A 14,683-nucleotide genomic window follows, 5' to 3' on the forward strand; every position below is an offset into this window, starting at 1 on the left:
CTCAAGGAACACGTCCTATGCACTCTCACTCCTGGCCACTGGGCTATGTCAGGCCTGACTCTATATCTGATGTGGTTAAAGATGCTATAAAGAAAAATTTCTTCCACTACATTCATGGCCATTCTTCTGGATGAAACTTCTGATGTCATGTCAAAATCATAGCTATCAACTGTTTTCCGTTTTGTCCATAATGAGCAAACACACAAGTTTCATCGGATTTACAGACATAAGTGATCGTAATGATAGTAAGTGATGAAAGACTAGTCTAGTGGTCTTTTTAAACACGTAAACAGAGTTGTGAAATTTAATATTAAGAACAAGTTGGTCCTTAATATTAAATTAAGGACCAACTTGTCCTTAATATTAAATTCGTTTTGAACTTAGTTCTGAAGCAAAGCCTCTCAAATATCAAGGAATGTAGATTGTTTTTTCTAAATATTAGTGGATTGGCAGTATATTTTTATAAATCATCGAAAAAAGTACATGCTTTGCAATATTTTGTTGCTAAAAAATTACCCTTCGTCGTACCAGCCAGATGGAACTTACCCATTTAACAAACACAGTAAAACGTAACAGAATTCAACTTATTGAATTTTTTTAACACATTATGGAGAATTCTGGGGAATGGGATGTAGATGCTGCAATCAAAATTTGTGGATTTTTTGTATTTCTTGTAAGATTTTCATTCAATTTTGTTGTTAGAAATTTTTTCTGTTCTATTTGGATGGCTATACTAATGTCTTGAATAATATACTGCAATCTTCATCCTATGACATATTGTACTACTGTGAAAAGGTGCTTTTTTTTGACATATTGTACTACTGTAAAAACTTGGCTATATAGGCCAAATAGACTGATACTTCTAGATATGTTATCCTCACTCATGCAGAAAGTCTTCTGGCTTGAATAAGGCAATGCTGCTTGTTTAATTTAAATACTGTGCGAATGTTTTATAATCCAAACAAAACTCTTCATTCCAGTATACCTCTCATCCGTGTACTCAGGTCATTACATCCTTGATATTGAAGTATATTAAGTGCAAATTTATTTTACGCAGTTTCAAATATTCCACTTCCATTTTGGAAATTGATTTCCATAGCAGACTAAAACCAGAAGGGTGATTTGGACTTAGTTAATAGGCATAATGGTGAGTCTAAAACAAGAAGAGAATATTCTTTTGCTCAGTAAGGAATTACTTTATGGATACATGTGACTAAATAGTGCACAAAATTTCATCAATTGGCAGTGCATTTTTAATTTGAAATTTTTTGTAGACAAGTTTCCAGTATTTCATGGTGCTGATAAAAATATATATGAACCAGTAAATATTTTTCATCATCAGTTCTGTTAGTTTCAATGTGGGGAAATGACAAGTTCACAAGGAAGCTTGAAATATAACAAATTATTTCAAGTCATGCTTGGCATCTTAATAATTCCTCATAGCAATGCTGAGTGTAAAAGAATATTCAGCCAGGTTAGAAAAACAAATATTGAGTTCAGATCTTTTTCTGGTGAAGCTTTGAAAATGTTCAAAGTGCAACTAAGTCTAGACAGCAGAGCCATTCTTATGAACAAAACTTGGGCTCAACATTTCTTAATAGGGCAAAGTGCAACAGTATCTTTCTTAAAGCAATCAAAATCAGTTGATGTCTAATAGAATATCCAAACAGAAATCCACAGACAAAAAAATGTTAATTATGCTAATGTTTAAAAGCATACCCTTTTGGTAAACAATCCTGTGTCAGTATTTTAATATAAACTGAATTTTATCAGTGAACTTTAATTTATGGTGTAGGATGGACTTTAAAAATCTCCTGCGTTTTTGAAATAATTCCTGTTCTTTTGGGAAGCACTCCTGCTTTGTGCAAAAAAAAAAAAAAAAAAACTGTTTTCTTCCTCCTTATGAATGCTTGATACCAGCTTTTCGAAAGGCAAAAGAATAACAATGAATAATGAAACAGGAATCCACAGCTTGAAAAATGTTGAGTAAGCTAATGTTTAAAAGCATACTATACTGATAAGCAATCCTGTGACTGTATTTTTAATACAAAAGTGTATTTTGCCAATGAAATTAAATTTCTAGTAGCATGGACTTGATAAATCACTCCTATTTTTTGCCTCTTTTAGGCCCAAAAACCTTCTGTTTCTTCCCCTCATACTTAAATTGTCTGATCTTCATCTTTTTGAAAGTCAAAAGTTGGAAACTATATATATAGGTGTTATTAATTAGTGAAATAAGTTACCTCTGTGGGCATTTGAGGCTGACAGTGTAGAAGAATATGTAGGTTAGCTGAAACTACAAGGATTATAATATATAGGCATTTTATTTATTTCTGACTGATGTAGAAAATGCCTGGGACTGTTTTGCACCATATGGATAGCACTTATACTGATATTAATTGATCACACCTTTGCATATGCAGCAACCCATATTTAAAACCGAAAAGCATTTAACTCTATGCATGAAAGTTGTCAAGTGAATGAACTTCTTTTTCAATATTGCTTGCATCTGAGTATTTTGTTAAAAACATGAAATTGAATAAATATAAATAATTGTAATTATAGAAATATAAACTGTGATTATTTTTATGGAGTAATTATCTCTTAGATAAATGTAGTTGCATGTTGATTTCTCATAACTTACAAAAATTTTGCTGCCTTAATGCATGTAACATTTGTACAGTTCCTGGAAAAGACTCATTTATTTCATATTTATGCTCTTGAAAAACTGCAACTTCTAAGTTTTGGGTTCACCCCAATTTTTAGTCTTATTTATGCTTGCATAGTTTTGCGTAGTTTTGTGACAATTGTTTCACATTGTACAACTCTAGTCATTCTTTAGAAGGGATGAAATTATCAATTTCATAAAATACAAAACTGATACAAAATTGTTTTAGTTGGAAGCGAAGAGTACAAACTTAATGTGAAATTTGTTACTTCTTGGTTGACAGGGCACAACTGTCAACCAAGTTTATTGGTTGGCAGTTATTCTATCAAAATAATTTTGATACCATATACAGTAAACCCCTGCTATTCGTGGGGGTTACGTTCCTGAGAAATGCCGCAAATACCGAAAACACGAATATTGAGTTATGGCTCCCATAGTAATAAAGGGGTTCCTTTCCAAAGTATGAAATATATAAGAAAAACTAGTCTAAAATTTTGTCTACGTATGTATTATATGTACCTTCATAATATGACTATGTACATAGACAGTACATAGTGAAATGCAAGCATATGGCATCGAAATGAAAATAAGAAACAATTTAATATTAAATGTAATATTTATTAGAAATTTCAAACAAATCTTTCAGACCAGCGTCTTTGCTGGCAAAAAAACTTATCTTGCCAGTGCTATCACCAGTTTCGCTAAAGTGTTGATAAAGGAGTTTTGCCTTTTCACGAATGATGAGTGAACTTAACGGAATTTTATTTTGAGTTCGGTCTTCTATCCACAGATTTAAAGCCTTTTCCATTTTTTCTAATTTAACATCACGAGTTACAGAGCAAATTTTTGAAGCAATTAGCGCATTTTCACGGACACTATGCTGGATTGATTGATCGTACCGTTCACTAATTGATTTTATAATATTTTGCCACTGAGGAGACACTTTCACCATTAGAAATTTTATCTAATAACTCAATTTTATTCGCTAATGTCATCATTTTCTTTAATCTTTTCACATTTCTCTTGTTATTCGTAGCCATATTTTTGTATGGGTTAGAAAGAACTTGTCCACAATAAAGTCACTTTCTTCCGTTAACACACTCGAAAAAGTCTGTTTTACACTGCAAAATGGTACATTATCACTTTTGTAAGCATATCAATTTATAAACTGATAAATTTATTCAATTTATAAGCATATAAATTAAAAGCAAATGATGAAACACATACTGAACAAGGATTAGCGAGAAACATCCACGCTTGCGATTTTGTCACCCCTCTCCCCCCCACCTACTGAGCGCTGTTTTGACCGAGAAAGATAATTTTAGCCATGTCCATGTTTTTTTATGGCAGAAAATGTTCACGGCGCTTTAAAATTCACATTTTTTAAGGTTTCATTTTATATTAAATCAGCGACCACGAATACAGACCGCAAATAGCAGGGATTTACTGTACTTGGAGTTCAGGAAAGCTTTTGACACTGTTGCGCATGAAAGGCTACTGTACAAATTGGAGCAGAATGGTATTAAGGGTAAGTTGCTACAATAGATAAAAGGATGGTTGAGTGGGAGAAGACAGAGTGTGGTAATCAATGGGTGCTGTTCTTCGTGGACTACTGTTATTAGTGGAGTTCCACAGGGTTCGGTGTTGAGTCCACTGTTGTTTTGTATATTTATCAATGATATTGATGAAGGTATATCAGGCTTAGTGTCAAAGTTTGCAGATGATACAAAGGTTGGCAGGGTTGTTAATGATAGTAATGGCAGTGTGCTACTGCAACAGGATCTAGAAAATTTGGGCAAATGGGCTGAGAAGTGGCAACTGAAGTATAACATTGACAAATGCAAAGTACTGCATATGGGTAGAAGTAACCCCAGAGAAACATATACCAACTGGTGGTACTACACTCAAGGTGGTAGAAAATGAAAAAGACCTGGGAGTAATTGTACAGTGAGATATGAACTTTTCTGAGCAATGCAGACAGGCTGCCAGAGCAGGTCATGGGGTATTGTCAATAATATATAAAGGAATTTTGCTAGCAGGAAAAAGGAGGTGATTGTATCTCTCTCTCTGTATAAAGCAATGGTCAGACCATGCCTTGAGTACTGAGTACAGGTCTGGAGGCCTCATTTTAGGAAGGATGTAGATTTGCTTGGGCCTGTACAGAGAAAGGCAACAAGATTGGTGAGGGGAATGAAGGGATCCTCTTACCAAGAGAGGCTTAAGTTCTGCAAATTGCAGCGGCTGGAGACTAGGCACCTGCGAGGTGATCTGATTGAAGTGTATAAGGCCTTGAATGGGTTGAGCATGCTGAATTTTGATGGGATTCTTCCACTTGTTCAGATTAAGAACCTAAGGGGGCATAAATTCAAATTGAGGAAAGACAGATGTAGAATAGATGTGTGGAAATTTGCCTTTAGCCATCAGGTGGTTAATTGCTGGAACAGACTTCCATCTGTTGTTGTGGAAGTTGATAGGTTAAATAAATTTAAGGAGGAACTGGACAAACATTTAGAGGGAATTGTTTTGTAATTTTTTTTGGCTGATGCTGCATAAGCTCATACACTGCTTTCTTGCATCACATGCCACTGCTACTACTACTACAAGTTGATTTGTATTTTATATTAAAATTCTCTGTAATAAACATTGCTAAATTTATCTAGTTCATATTGTTAGAATAAAGTATTAAACTTTATTCTACTTATGCATTTAATGCTGAAAAATTTGTATTTTTGTTTTCTTTCTCTAATGTTTTTCATAATCATTCTTGCAGCAAGTTGGAAGTAGCTCATTTGTTCATGACAACAGACAGGCACCTCAAAAAGGAACCACTTCTGCTAGATCTCCCAATAAGGTTTGGTCTACTTGGAGTTTAAGACCACACCCACCTCTTAGGCCATGTTTAACATTGGCCAGTAAGGGGGAAGTAATGCTAAGAAGAGCCAATAGTCGTAGAAAAGATAAAGGTGTGTGTTGGCTAATTTTTTGATAAATTCTCTATTAGTTTTATTTCTTTGGATAATTTTTGTAATATTAATATTGGAAAAATATTATTGGGAAGTAACACTTATATAGCACCAGCCTTTAAAAAAATTAATGTAAATAAAAAAATTAAAAATACTATTCAGATCCATGTACCCCTCTCTTTAATTATTTTATCTGTTTCATCTAAGTATTTATACACTCCTTTGAATTAATATATGTTTCCAGATTAGATTGCAGTTAATTCCTGTAGCCAATTACTCTTGGCTAAAAGATTTTTTACACCTGGTCTTCATTTTTCTAATTTTAATCTATTTTCACCTTATTGTATTTGATAATAGAGAGCTATTAAGTGCTCGATAATTCCTATATTCTATTATATTATGAAACAACAGGAATTACCATTATTTTAGATATAGGAAGCTTTTTTTCCAACCAACTCTCCTGGTCCAATGCGCTAATAATTCTTTGGGAAGGTGATATCAATTTTACATAACATATGGGACATCTTTCCCACTGTCAGAACCATAGTGTTCAGACCCCTCAGTCTCAACCTTGAGTGCTCAAGACTTCTGTCTTCAAACACCATACCTCTGGCAACAAAGAAACCATTACGTGGATTGACATAAAATTAAATTTTGAAGGTCTAAACCGCTTAATAAATAAGGACCGATTATTTTCATCGGTCCAGTAGCTTGACATTTGAGTTAAATTTAGGGGTCTAAAAAAGTTTAATGGATATGGGGGGCGAGGGGATTATTCTCTACATTCCTTAAGTTGGACTAGAACTTTTTGGGGCATCATGTTCACAGGAATAGAGTAACTCACAGTTAATCTGAAACTTTTGTCTTATGTTGTAGTGTTTGTTCTTCACGCATGCGTATAAGTGACCAATCGTTGGACGATAGGAATGGTCTACGGATATTGATTGAAGTTTCATATAGTTTCATCTCTAAGGTTTCCGCAATAAGTAGTTTGTGGTAGTTGTGTTGAATATTTATAATTTTTGTTTCATTAAAGCCGAATGAGATGAAACTACATGAAACTTCAATCAATATCCGTAGACCATCCCTATTGTCCGACGATTGTTCACTTATATGCATGCATGAAGAACAAACACTACAACATAAGACAAAAGTTTCCGATTAATTGTGAGTTGCTCTATTCCTGTGAATATGATGCCCCGATAAGTTCTAGTCCGACTTAAGGATTGTAGAGAATAATCCCCCCCCCCCCATATCCATTAAACTTTTTTAGACCCCTAAATTTAACTCTAATGTTATACTGGACCGAAGAAAATAATTGGTCCACATTTATTAAGTGGTTTAGACCGTCAAAATTTTATTTTATGTCAATCCACGTAATGGTTTCCTTGCTGCCAGAGGTATGATGTTTGAAGACAGAAGTCTTGAGTGCTCAAGGTTGAGACCGAGGGGTCTGAACACTATGGTGGTTCTGACGGTGGGGAAGATGTCCCACATGTTTTGTAAAATTGATATCACCTTCCCAAAGAATTATTAGCGCCTTGGACCAGGAGAGTTGGTTGGAAAAGAAGCTTCCTATATCTAAAATAAAGGTAATCCCTGTTGTTTCATAACATTATTGTATGTAGTGATATTAAATTCTTAAGAATAATATTTTTTATTCTTCTTTAAAGTTCTGTTCTTTAAAGATAGTACGTATGTTGAAATGGACTGTAATTAGTATTCCGTGGATTCTTCTCTCTTTAAATGAGCAACTTTTCATAATTTTAGTACCTGCCCGGCAACCCAAAGGTCGCGGGTTCGATTCCCGCCTCGGGCTTGGATCAAAGTACTGCAAAAACCTTGGGAGGTGCAATATGGCCACAGAAGCCGATGCGCCAACAACTACCAAATCAAAAAAAAAAAAAAAAAAATCATAATTTTAGAGCTGTATTCAAAGATATGTCTCAAACCTGCCTCTACTTAATCCATCTCAATTTGTTTTGAAGTTAAAACATCTTTAATACCGAGTGAAGGAAAGTTGGAAGAAGTTCAATGAATGTGACTCTCCCTAAAGAATTGCTTCATGGAGGATGGAGAAGAAGAACTCTAGAAATAAATTTAAAAAAGAAAAAATATATTATTTTGTTAAAATACAGAAAAAATGAAATGAATTTTCATTTTTTATTGTGTGTCTAACCTGAATCCAAATCTAAGAATTTCAATGTCTGAGTCTGATGACACTGTGGCCCCTTCTTCCTTGACTGGTGGCTTAACAGACTTAGAACTAGAGGAGATAAATTTACAATTTTGTAATGTATGGCAGTTTGCAAGCTTGTCTAATGGTTAATTTTCTATATTTTTCACAATGAGTGATACTTTTAGATATTGAAACCTCTCTCTCTCTCTCTCTCTCTCTCTCTCTCTCTCTCACACACACACACACACACACACACACACATTAGTATTTGGCATATCCAGTATGTCGACAGTAATTGTCCTCGGTGTTAACCCAAATCAAATACCTGTTTACCAAACTGTTTGTCCCATATGTAATGCAGATTTTATAAAAAAAAAAAAAAAAAGTTTCCTAATCCTTCATTCTCACTTGACTATCATTTATTTATTTAAATTGCATATGAATTTAGTTCCTTTTACTTGAACTTCTCAAGAAGCACATTTCCTCCTTTGTTTCCCCGAAATGAATTCCTCTTGAAGCTCTGTATTTTCCATTTTTTGATGTTTGGTCAGTAATGGTTTTCCATCTTGATTCAGAAATTTAGCTTTCAGAAAATAACTTAATATTTTAATATTATTAAAATATTAATTAGTATATTATTATTTTTTGAAACATTTGGTGAATATGTTTATTCTTAACTGACAAGATTCTAAAATTATAATCCACTTCACAGGGAAGTGATTGAGTCATAGTTTCTATATATGCACTCAAAATATGTCTTGATTCAGAATCAGTTAATACTATTCTTGCTTAGGGAAACTACCAAATCTTCTTTCACAGCAAGAAGTGTAAAAACCTGTTTCAAATCTAATAAGTTCTTTAATCAAAATAGAATTGAACCTCGTGTGGTATTTACTGGTAAGTGTGGAATGTTGCTTCTTTTCTATGTAGGTTGCATTGTATTTTATCTCTTGAATTGAATGATATGCCTGTAATACCGTTATGTTCATTTTCTTAATTTATTTAGCTGTAAGGTGTAAGTCTTCTATAGTCTTTTGGTGTATCATGTTGCCAGTTAATAATAATAAGAATAAAATTCTTTATTAATAGAAATGTACAGAGACACAATTCCCACTGCAGGAAACCAGAGGAATCTAACAATTAATGACACATTACATTCAGTACATACAAAACTACGTAGGTACATAGAAAAGGCCTTTTTTTTTTTTTTTTTTTTTTATGAAATCCCCAAACACGAAAGGTATCAAAACCTATAGTGCTTAGTACCATGCATGGGTTGAAGGAGAAGTATGGGAGGGGGGGGGGGGGTGCCGGACACTATGCTCTAGAGACTAAACATGGGTTTCACCACTTCAAGCCTCTAATAAGCAAAGTGGTGGTATTTCACTGGTTGATGAGTCATCTGCCACCTAAAATTGTTACGTTTGTAAAATTTAAGTCGTTATAAGTATTTAGTTAAAAAAGTGCAATTTAATTGACAATGAAGTTTAACAAGTTTAATAATTTTACTGATTATGCTGCACCAGCCAAAAAAAAAAAAAAAAAATTCCCACATTACCGAGAGAGGGAGAGAAGTAGAAGGGAATCGCCAAGAAAGCAAGAAAGAGAAGAATGATGATATCCAGCTTAGGACCCTGGGCTTGCTAAGCCCATACTCACCAGGTGTGCATTCACTAAGCGTGAAAAAAAAAAGAAGTGTGGAAAAGAAAAATAGGTTTTTGAAATTCATATTATATTTTTCTCTGATCTGTAAATGATCCTTCAGAAAATTTTCAATAATAAAAAAAAAAAATTTTAAAAATTACCGACACCGGAGTAATAAAATTACAAATCCTTCTGTCAAATTGCAACAGAATGCAAACAATAGAAAAATATTTAAATAAATAAATCTACAGCAATGAGTAACGTATATTAGTATCAAAACTGGATAACGTCATGGATCATTCATAATTTGCGAATGGCCCACATTCACAAATTATGAATCCACAATTTGTGAACGAAAACTGGAATAATAAATTTACTTAAATCTTCAGGCTTTCTATCACAAGTTGAGGGGGAAAAAATGGTGGTAATGAGTAAATTATTTCATGTTCTGAGAATCACTGCACTTCAAAATGTGGAATCACAGCTAACATAATCAGACTTCAATTTAAGTTAATTACAATTTGAGCTGGTCGTAAAATAGTGATTATAGAGGGCTTACATTATATTATATTATATAGATTATATAGTTATTATATGACATGATACAAAACATTGAAGCAATCTGGAAATCTTTCACTGGAAGTTAGACTAGTTCTGTTGACAATTGCAGGAATGTTGACGACACGTGAATATGGATTTGCGCTTCTCCTCTGTAGGCCGAATCTCTGGACCACAGATCTAAATCAGTTTTGGTGGAGTTCAGCACAGCAATGATGCTGTTCGGAAAGTGCCACTTGAAGGTCGAGGGCTTCTGCAGATTAGAACAGAGCACTGGAGGGTTTGTGAGGACTCTATCCATAATTTTGCAGCCTATGATTTCCCAGATATTGGTGAAGTCTAGAACAGCAGACCACAAATTAAGTGCCATTGTGAGCTTCCTCACATATGCCAAGTGCTGGGCTGGGTTGTATCTGGGATTTAAGCAGAGTTGTGATTTTGATGTTGTATAGGGCAGGTGAGCCCAATTGTTGGCCCAGTTTAGGATCCAGAATTCTAGACCCCAGACCAGTCTTCAGACTGGACATAGGAGCAGCAGACCAAACTTCAATATCAAAATTGATGATAGAACTAATTAGTTGAGGAGAAATTTTCTGATTGTTTCCTTGTTGTGCATTCTACAGAGATTGAGTTTCATACCCCAGAAAGTCTGTAATGCTCTAGAACGCAGTTGCTGGATTTGTTCCTTATATGTTAGGTTTTTGTCCCTTACCACCCCTTAAGAATTTTAAGGAATGAGTGGCAACAAGAACATGCCCTGCAACGGCAGGCTGCTGGATTGAGGTCTGCTTGTGCTCTGGGTGAGATGATGATATATTTGGATTTTTCTCGGTTTAGTTTAAGCCCAAAATAGGCAGCGTATTCACAGAAAGAGGACAGATGTCTGTTCAGGATAACAGAATTTATAATTCCTTTGCCTGGTCTGGTTAGCAGGGCTTGAGAACATACAATATTGTTGATGTAGGCCATAAATGCAGGTAGCTCATTCATTAATGGAATAAACATTGCTGAAAATATCAGTGCTGACACCGATTCACCTTGGGGTATACCGACTTCCACTGTTTTATGATGGAGTTACTCCCTTGCTGGAAGGTAAGAAACCTCTTGGTTAGTAGATTTCTGAGGAGCTTAGAGACATTACCTGTGAAACTGTAGTAGTTCTCCAGGAGGCACATAAGAGGCTTAGGTGCCTCCATAGCTAGGTGGGCAGGAGCAGCAGTGAGTAGCACACGCTTCTTGATTAGACCGGGGTTCGAGCCCGTGACCACCAAATATGGAGGATGCGGAAAGGTCAGGGAATGACCACTGCATATCCCCGGAGCAATATGGCCTTAGTTGCTAATGCTCTTAAAAAAAAACAAAAAAAAAAAAAATAATAATAAATAAGAGGCTTAACTTGCACCGAGTCAAAGGCCACTTTCAGATCTAGAAAAACAGCTTGAAGAACATATAAGCCTTGCTCCAAGGCTTGAAGGGTTTTCAAATTCAGAGTCTGTATGCATTTTATTGGGGATCTTTGTGAGAGTGCTTAATATATATGCTGAGGTCTTTGGGAAAGGATCTGATTGGCAACCACTTTGAACATGCACTTCTCTAGGCATTTGAGTAAAGGGGAGGAGGTGGAAATAGGCCTATAGTCAGCAGTTGAAGTCAGATTTTGCACCTTTGGAACAGGGATGGCTCTACAATTCAGCCAAGTGGTTGGGGTGACTCCTTGTGTAAAATTCTGTTATACAACTTTGTCAGCGCATCGCTGATGAAGTAGTTGGCAACTTTAAGGCAAAAGGTGAGAATAGAGTCACTTCCCATCATTTTCTTGTCGGACAGGGCATTGATAGCCTTGATTAGCTCCTCTTCACCCAGCATCACGTTAGTGAGATTAATTATGTAGTAGTGGGCACTATTCCAGGGAAAGTTCCTCAGCTCCACTGTCTGTTTTGAAGAACTGGGTTACATGCTCGCACCATTTGGCCAGGTCTAACGATTCTGTTGACTGGATGTGATTGGCCGACCAGGATTGCTGGCCACAAGCTATCCTTTTCTCCACGAATGAGTTGATAGGCTGCTTCTTGGATTTCTGGAAGTTGCTTCTGGCTGTTGAATATGCTGAGTATGATCTTTCTGAGGGTAATCTCTTGAATTGAACATGTAGTCATTGCTTTTCCTTAAATTGGTGCATTAGGATGCTGGACCACCTTGGCTTTGAATGTGGGCAGATGATGGATACCCTTGACGTGGCCACTCTAGCAGTGAAAGACAACCATCTCTGAAGCCAAAATGCAGCTTCCTCTAGATTGATATCACTGACAGTTTGTCGGGGGTAGAGCCTAAAGAAGTCTATTGCCGTTTAAATTTTTAAGTATTTTGGATCATAGACAGCCTTCCTGATCTTTTCAATTGGTTCAGTTGGTTATAGCATTTGTTTGACGCTAGGATAAGAGAAGCTTCTGTTGACCTGTGGTTGAAGGGAAATGCCGAATTAGAACTGATTACTGCTTCTCCACGAGATCCGCAATTAATTGATCAAGCAGCTTCGATGCAGCTGGCAGGGGCAGGTCGAAGTCTCTGAGAATTATCACTTTCTGGTTGCACTTGATAGAGGTCAGGAGCCAGGCAGAAAAATTAGTAATGCATTGATCTGCAACGGGTGGGGGTAAGTAAACTGCACATACTAGCAACTGGAATCCACTGATTAGATAGCAGCCCAGAACAGCCTCAAAATTGCTGCCAGGGTGTGTCCAAGACTTGATAAGAGGGAGCTGTTGTCTTTGGCAGATTAAGACTCCACCTCCTTTCCTGCTCGCTAGAATAGAATGATATCCGAGGTTGTTGGTTAAAGGCGATTTGTCCATGTCGTCACGAAGCCAGGTTTCAGTAAGGATAACAAAAAGTTGTAATCCACACTTAGAAGCTTATCAGTCAGAGCACTGGGCTTGTTCTTCAGGCTCCGGATGTTCTGAATTAGGTTTATAGGATTCCTTTCCCTGAGGATGGTCTGATGGGAGGTGGATACCTCTTGAGCAGAATGTGTACTTGTATCTAGCTATCAGACTTGATGAAATTACAGGATTTAGTCACCGTGGTGGCTGCTTTTCTTTCATCAGGTTGAAGGGGACAATTTGGTTCGCTGCCTAGCTACACACAGAGAGGCACACTGCCCACCTCTGGTCTTGAGATCGCATGTACTGCTGGTTACTCATTGTAGTCGCCGAACTATGGCATCACCAGGAGACCTGCAGGCCAGATAGCTGTGTTCAGATACCTTTCTATATTGGGACCTTTGATCTTAATCTGGAAAGAGGCATAGGATGATTGCCTGGTGTGACCTTGATGGGGGTACCAGATATGTCGAGCTGCTCCAGAAGGGTTTCAATTTGTTCCACCATTGTTTCTGGGAATAGTCAACTTATAAAAATGCTGGAGGGCCTTGACCTCCCTCCTCTACACTGAACAATTTTAATACCTAGTGTATTAGGGTTAGAGCCAGTAACTGCATCACAATTCTGATTTGCTTGGGTGAAAAGTGTCTCTTTTCTAAGACTGGACTTGCTTTGCTTGGGAGGCACCTTACTGCTGATAGGTGCTGATTTCACCCCCTACACTCTTGGTTCAACTGTCTCCTTGGAACTCTTTTCAGTCTGCATATGGTGACCATCCAATCTATTTGTTGCATTACTGTTCATTGTTGGTTGAAAGTTTGTATGTTTGCTGTTGTATGTTTACTGCAGCTGTGTTTTGCTGCAGATAGCTTGATTTTTGGTGTTTGGATATTTTTATAGTTCAGTTCTGAACATCTGATAGCTGCTTCAGTTGGTCTTTTGATGTTCTGATACGTTACTTCTCCTTGTGGAGTTGGTAACTGGTGTGTAGCCTGATTCGCCGATTTAGCTGAGAACGTATGACTGCTCTGTCACCACTTAATAAAGAATCTAGAGTTTTTCTTTGAGTGATTTGTTTTTTGATAAATTCTAAGTAATCAGAATCCCTTAGCATTTCTTCTAGAGGACTAGAGACCTCAAGGGCAGGTTTATTATTATTAATTGGCACCTTGGGTTGCTGTGATAGTCTCACTAGGCGTGGAAGAGACAGGAGGTGATGTTTGAGTACCCACTTCCCTTTTGAATATGGCTTCCTTTTCTTTAGTTGAGCTATTCCATTGGGTTTTTAGGTCTTAAGAGTATTGGCTATTCTGTTAATACTTTCAAGAATCATCTCAAACCATTTGTTTCCTGCCCTTCTCTGTGCAATATTATATCCTGAATTTTCTTGAGACGTACCCAGTTTTCTAGTTTTTTTTTCCATTGGCCGAGATATTTTTTTTAAAATTATTTATCGTGCTAAGACAAGTGACATGCGATTCTGAATTTTTTCTTTTTATGTCTCTGTTTTTGTAGTTTCGGTACCAGGTTCAAAGATATCAACAGATAGTGGGTTACGATCTTCTACTGCTCTGGCCCTCCTCAGTTCAGGTATGCCATCTGTATCAGGCAATCTAGTAATTGTATTATCATGGTTATTTCACATATTCTTTGCTTTTCTAAGTGTTTTCTTCATCATGGCTTTCCTGTACGGGAATCCGAAAGTGCTAGTAGTACAGGATGTAGGTGTTGAATTATTCCTAGAAACGCTGGAGCTACATTTAGTTGGTTGAACACCGGAGGCACGTGTTGG

General features: G+C 36.4%; 1 protein-coding gene across 1 annotated transcript in view; it reads left to right on the forward strand.

The window, feature by feature from the left end:
• The window catches only part of LOC150084187 (rho guanine nucleotide exchange factor 7-like), a 276,673-nt gene that overhangs the window by 175,617 nt on the left and 86,373 nt on the right, over nucleotides 1-14,683 (forward strand). Inside the window, exons 14-15 of the mRNA XM_090376150.1 lie at nucleotides 5,439-5,631; nucleotides 14,407-14,481. Coding sequence (XP_090232276.1) covers nucleotides 5,439-5,631; nucleotides 14,407-14,481 — 268 coding nt within the window. The remainder of the gene's footprint in view (nucleotides 1-5,438; nucleotides 5,632-14,406; nucleotides 14,482-14,683) is intronic.

The sequence above is a fragment of the Mastigoproctus giganteus genome, chromosome 6 (genome assembly GCF_048544385.1).
Source record: "Mastigoproctus giganteus isolate SK-2022 chromosome 6, ASM4854438v1, whole genome shotgun sequence".
In the NCBI taxonomy this organism is placed as follows: Eukaryota; Metazoa; Arthropoda; class Arachnida; order Uropygi; family Thelyphonidae; genus Mastigoproctus; species Mastigoproctus giganteus.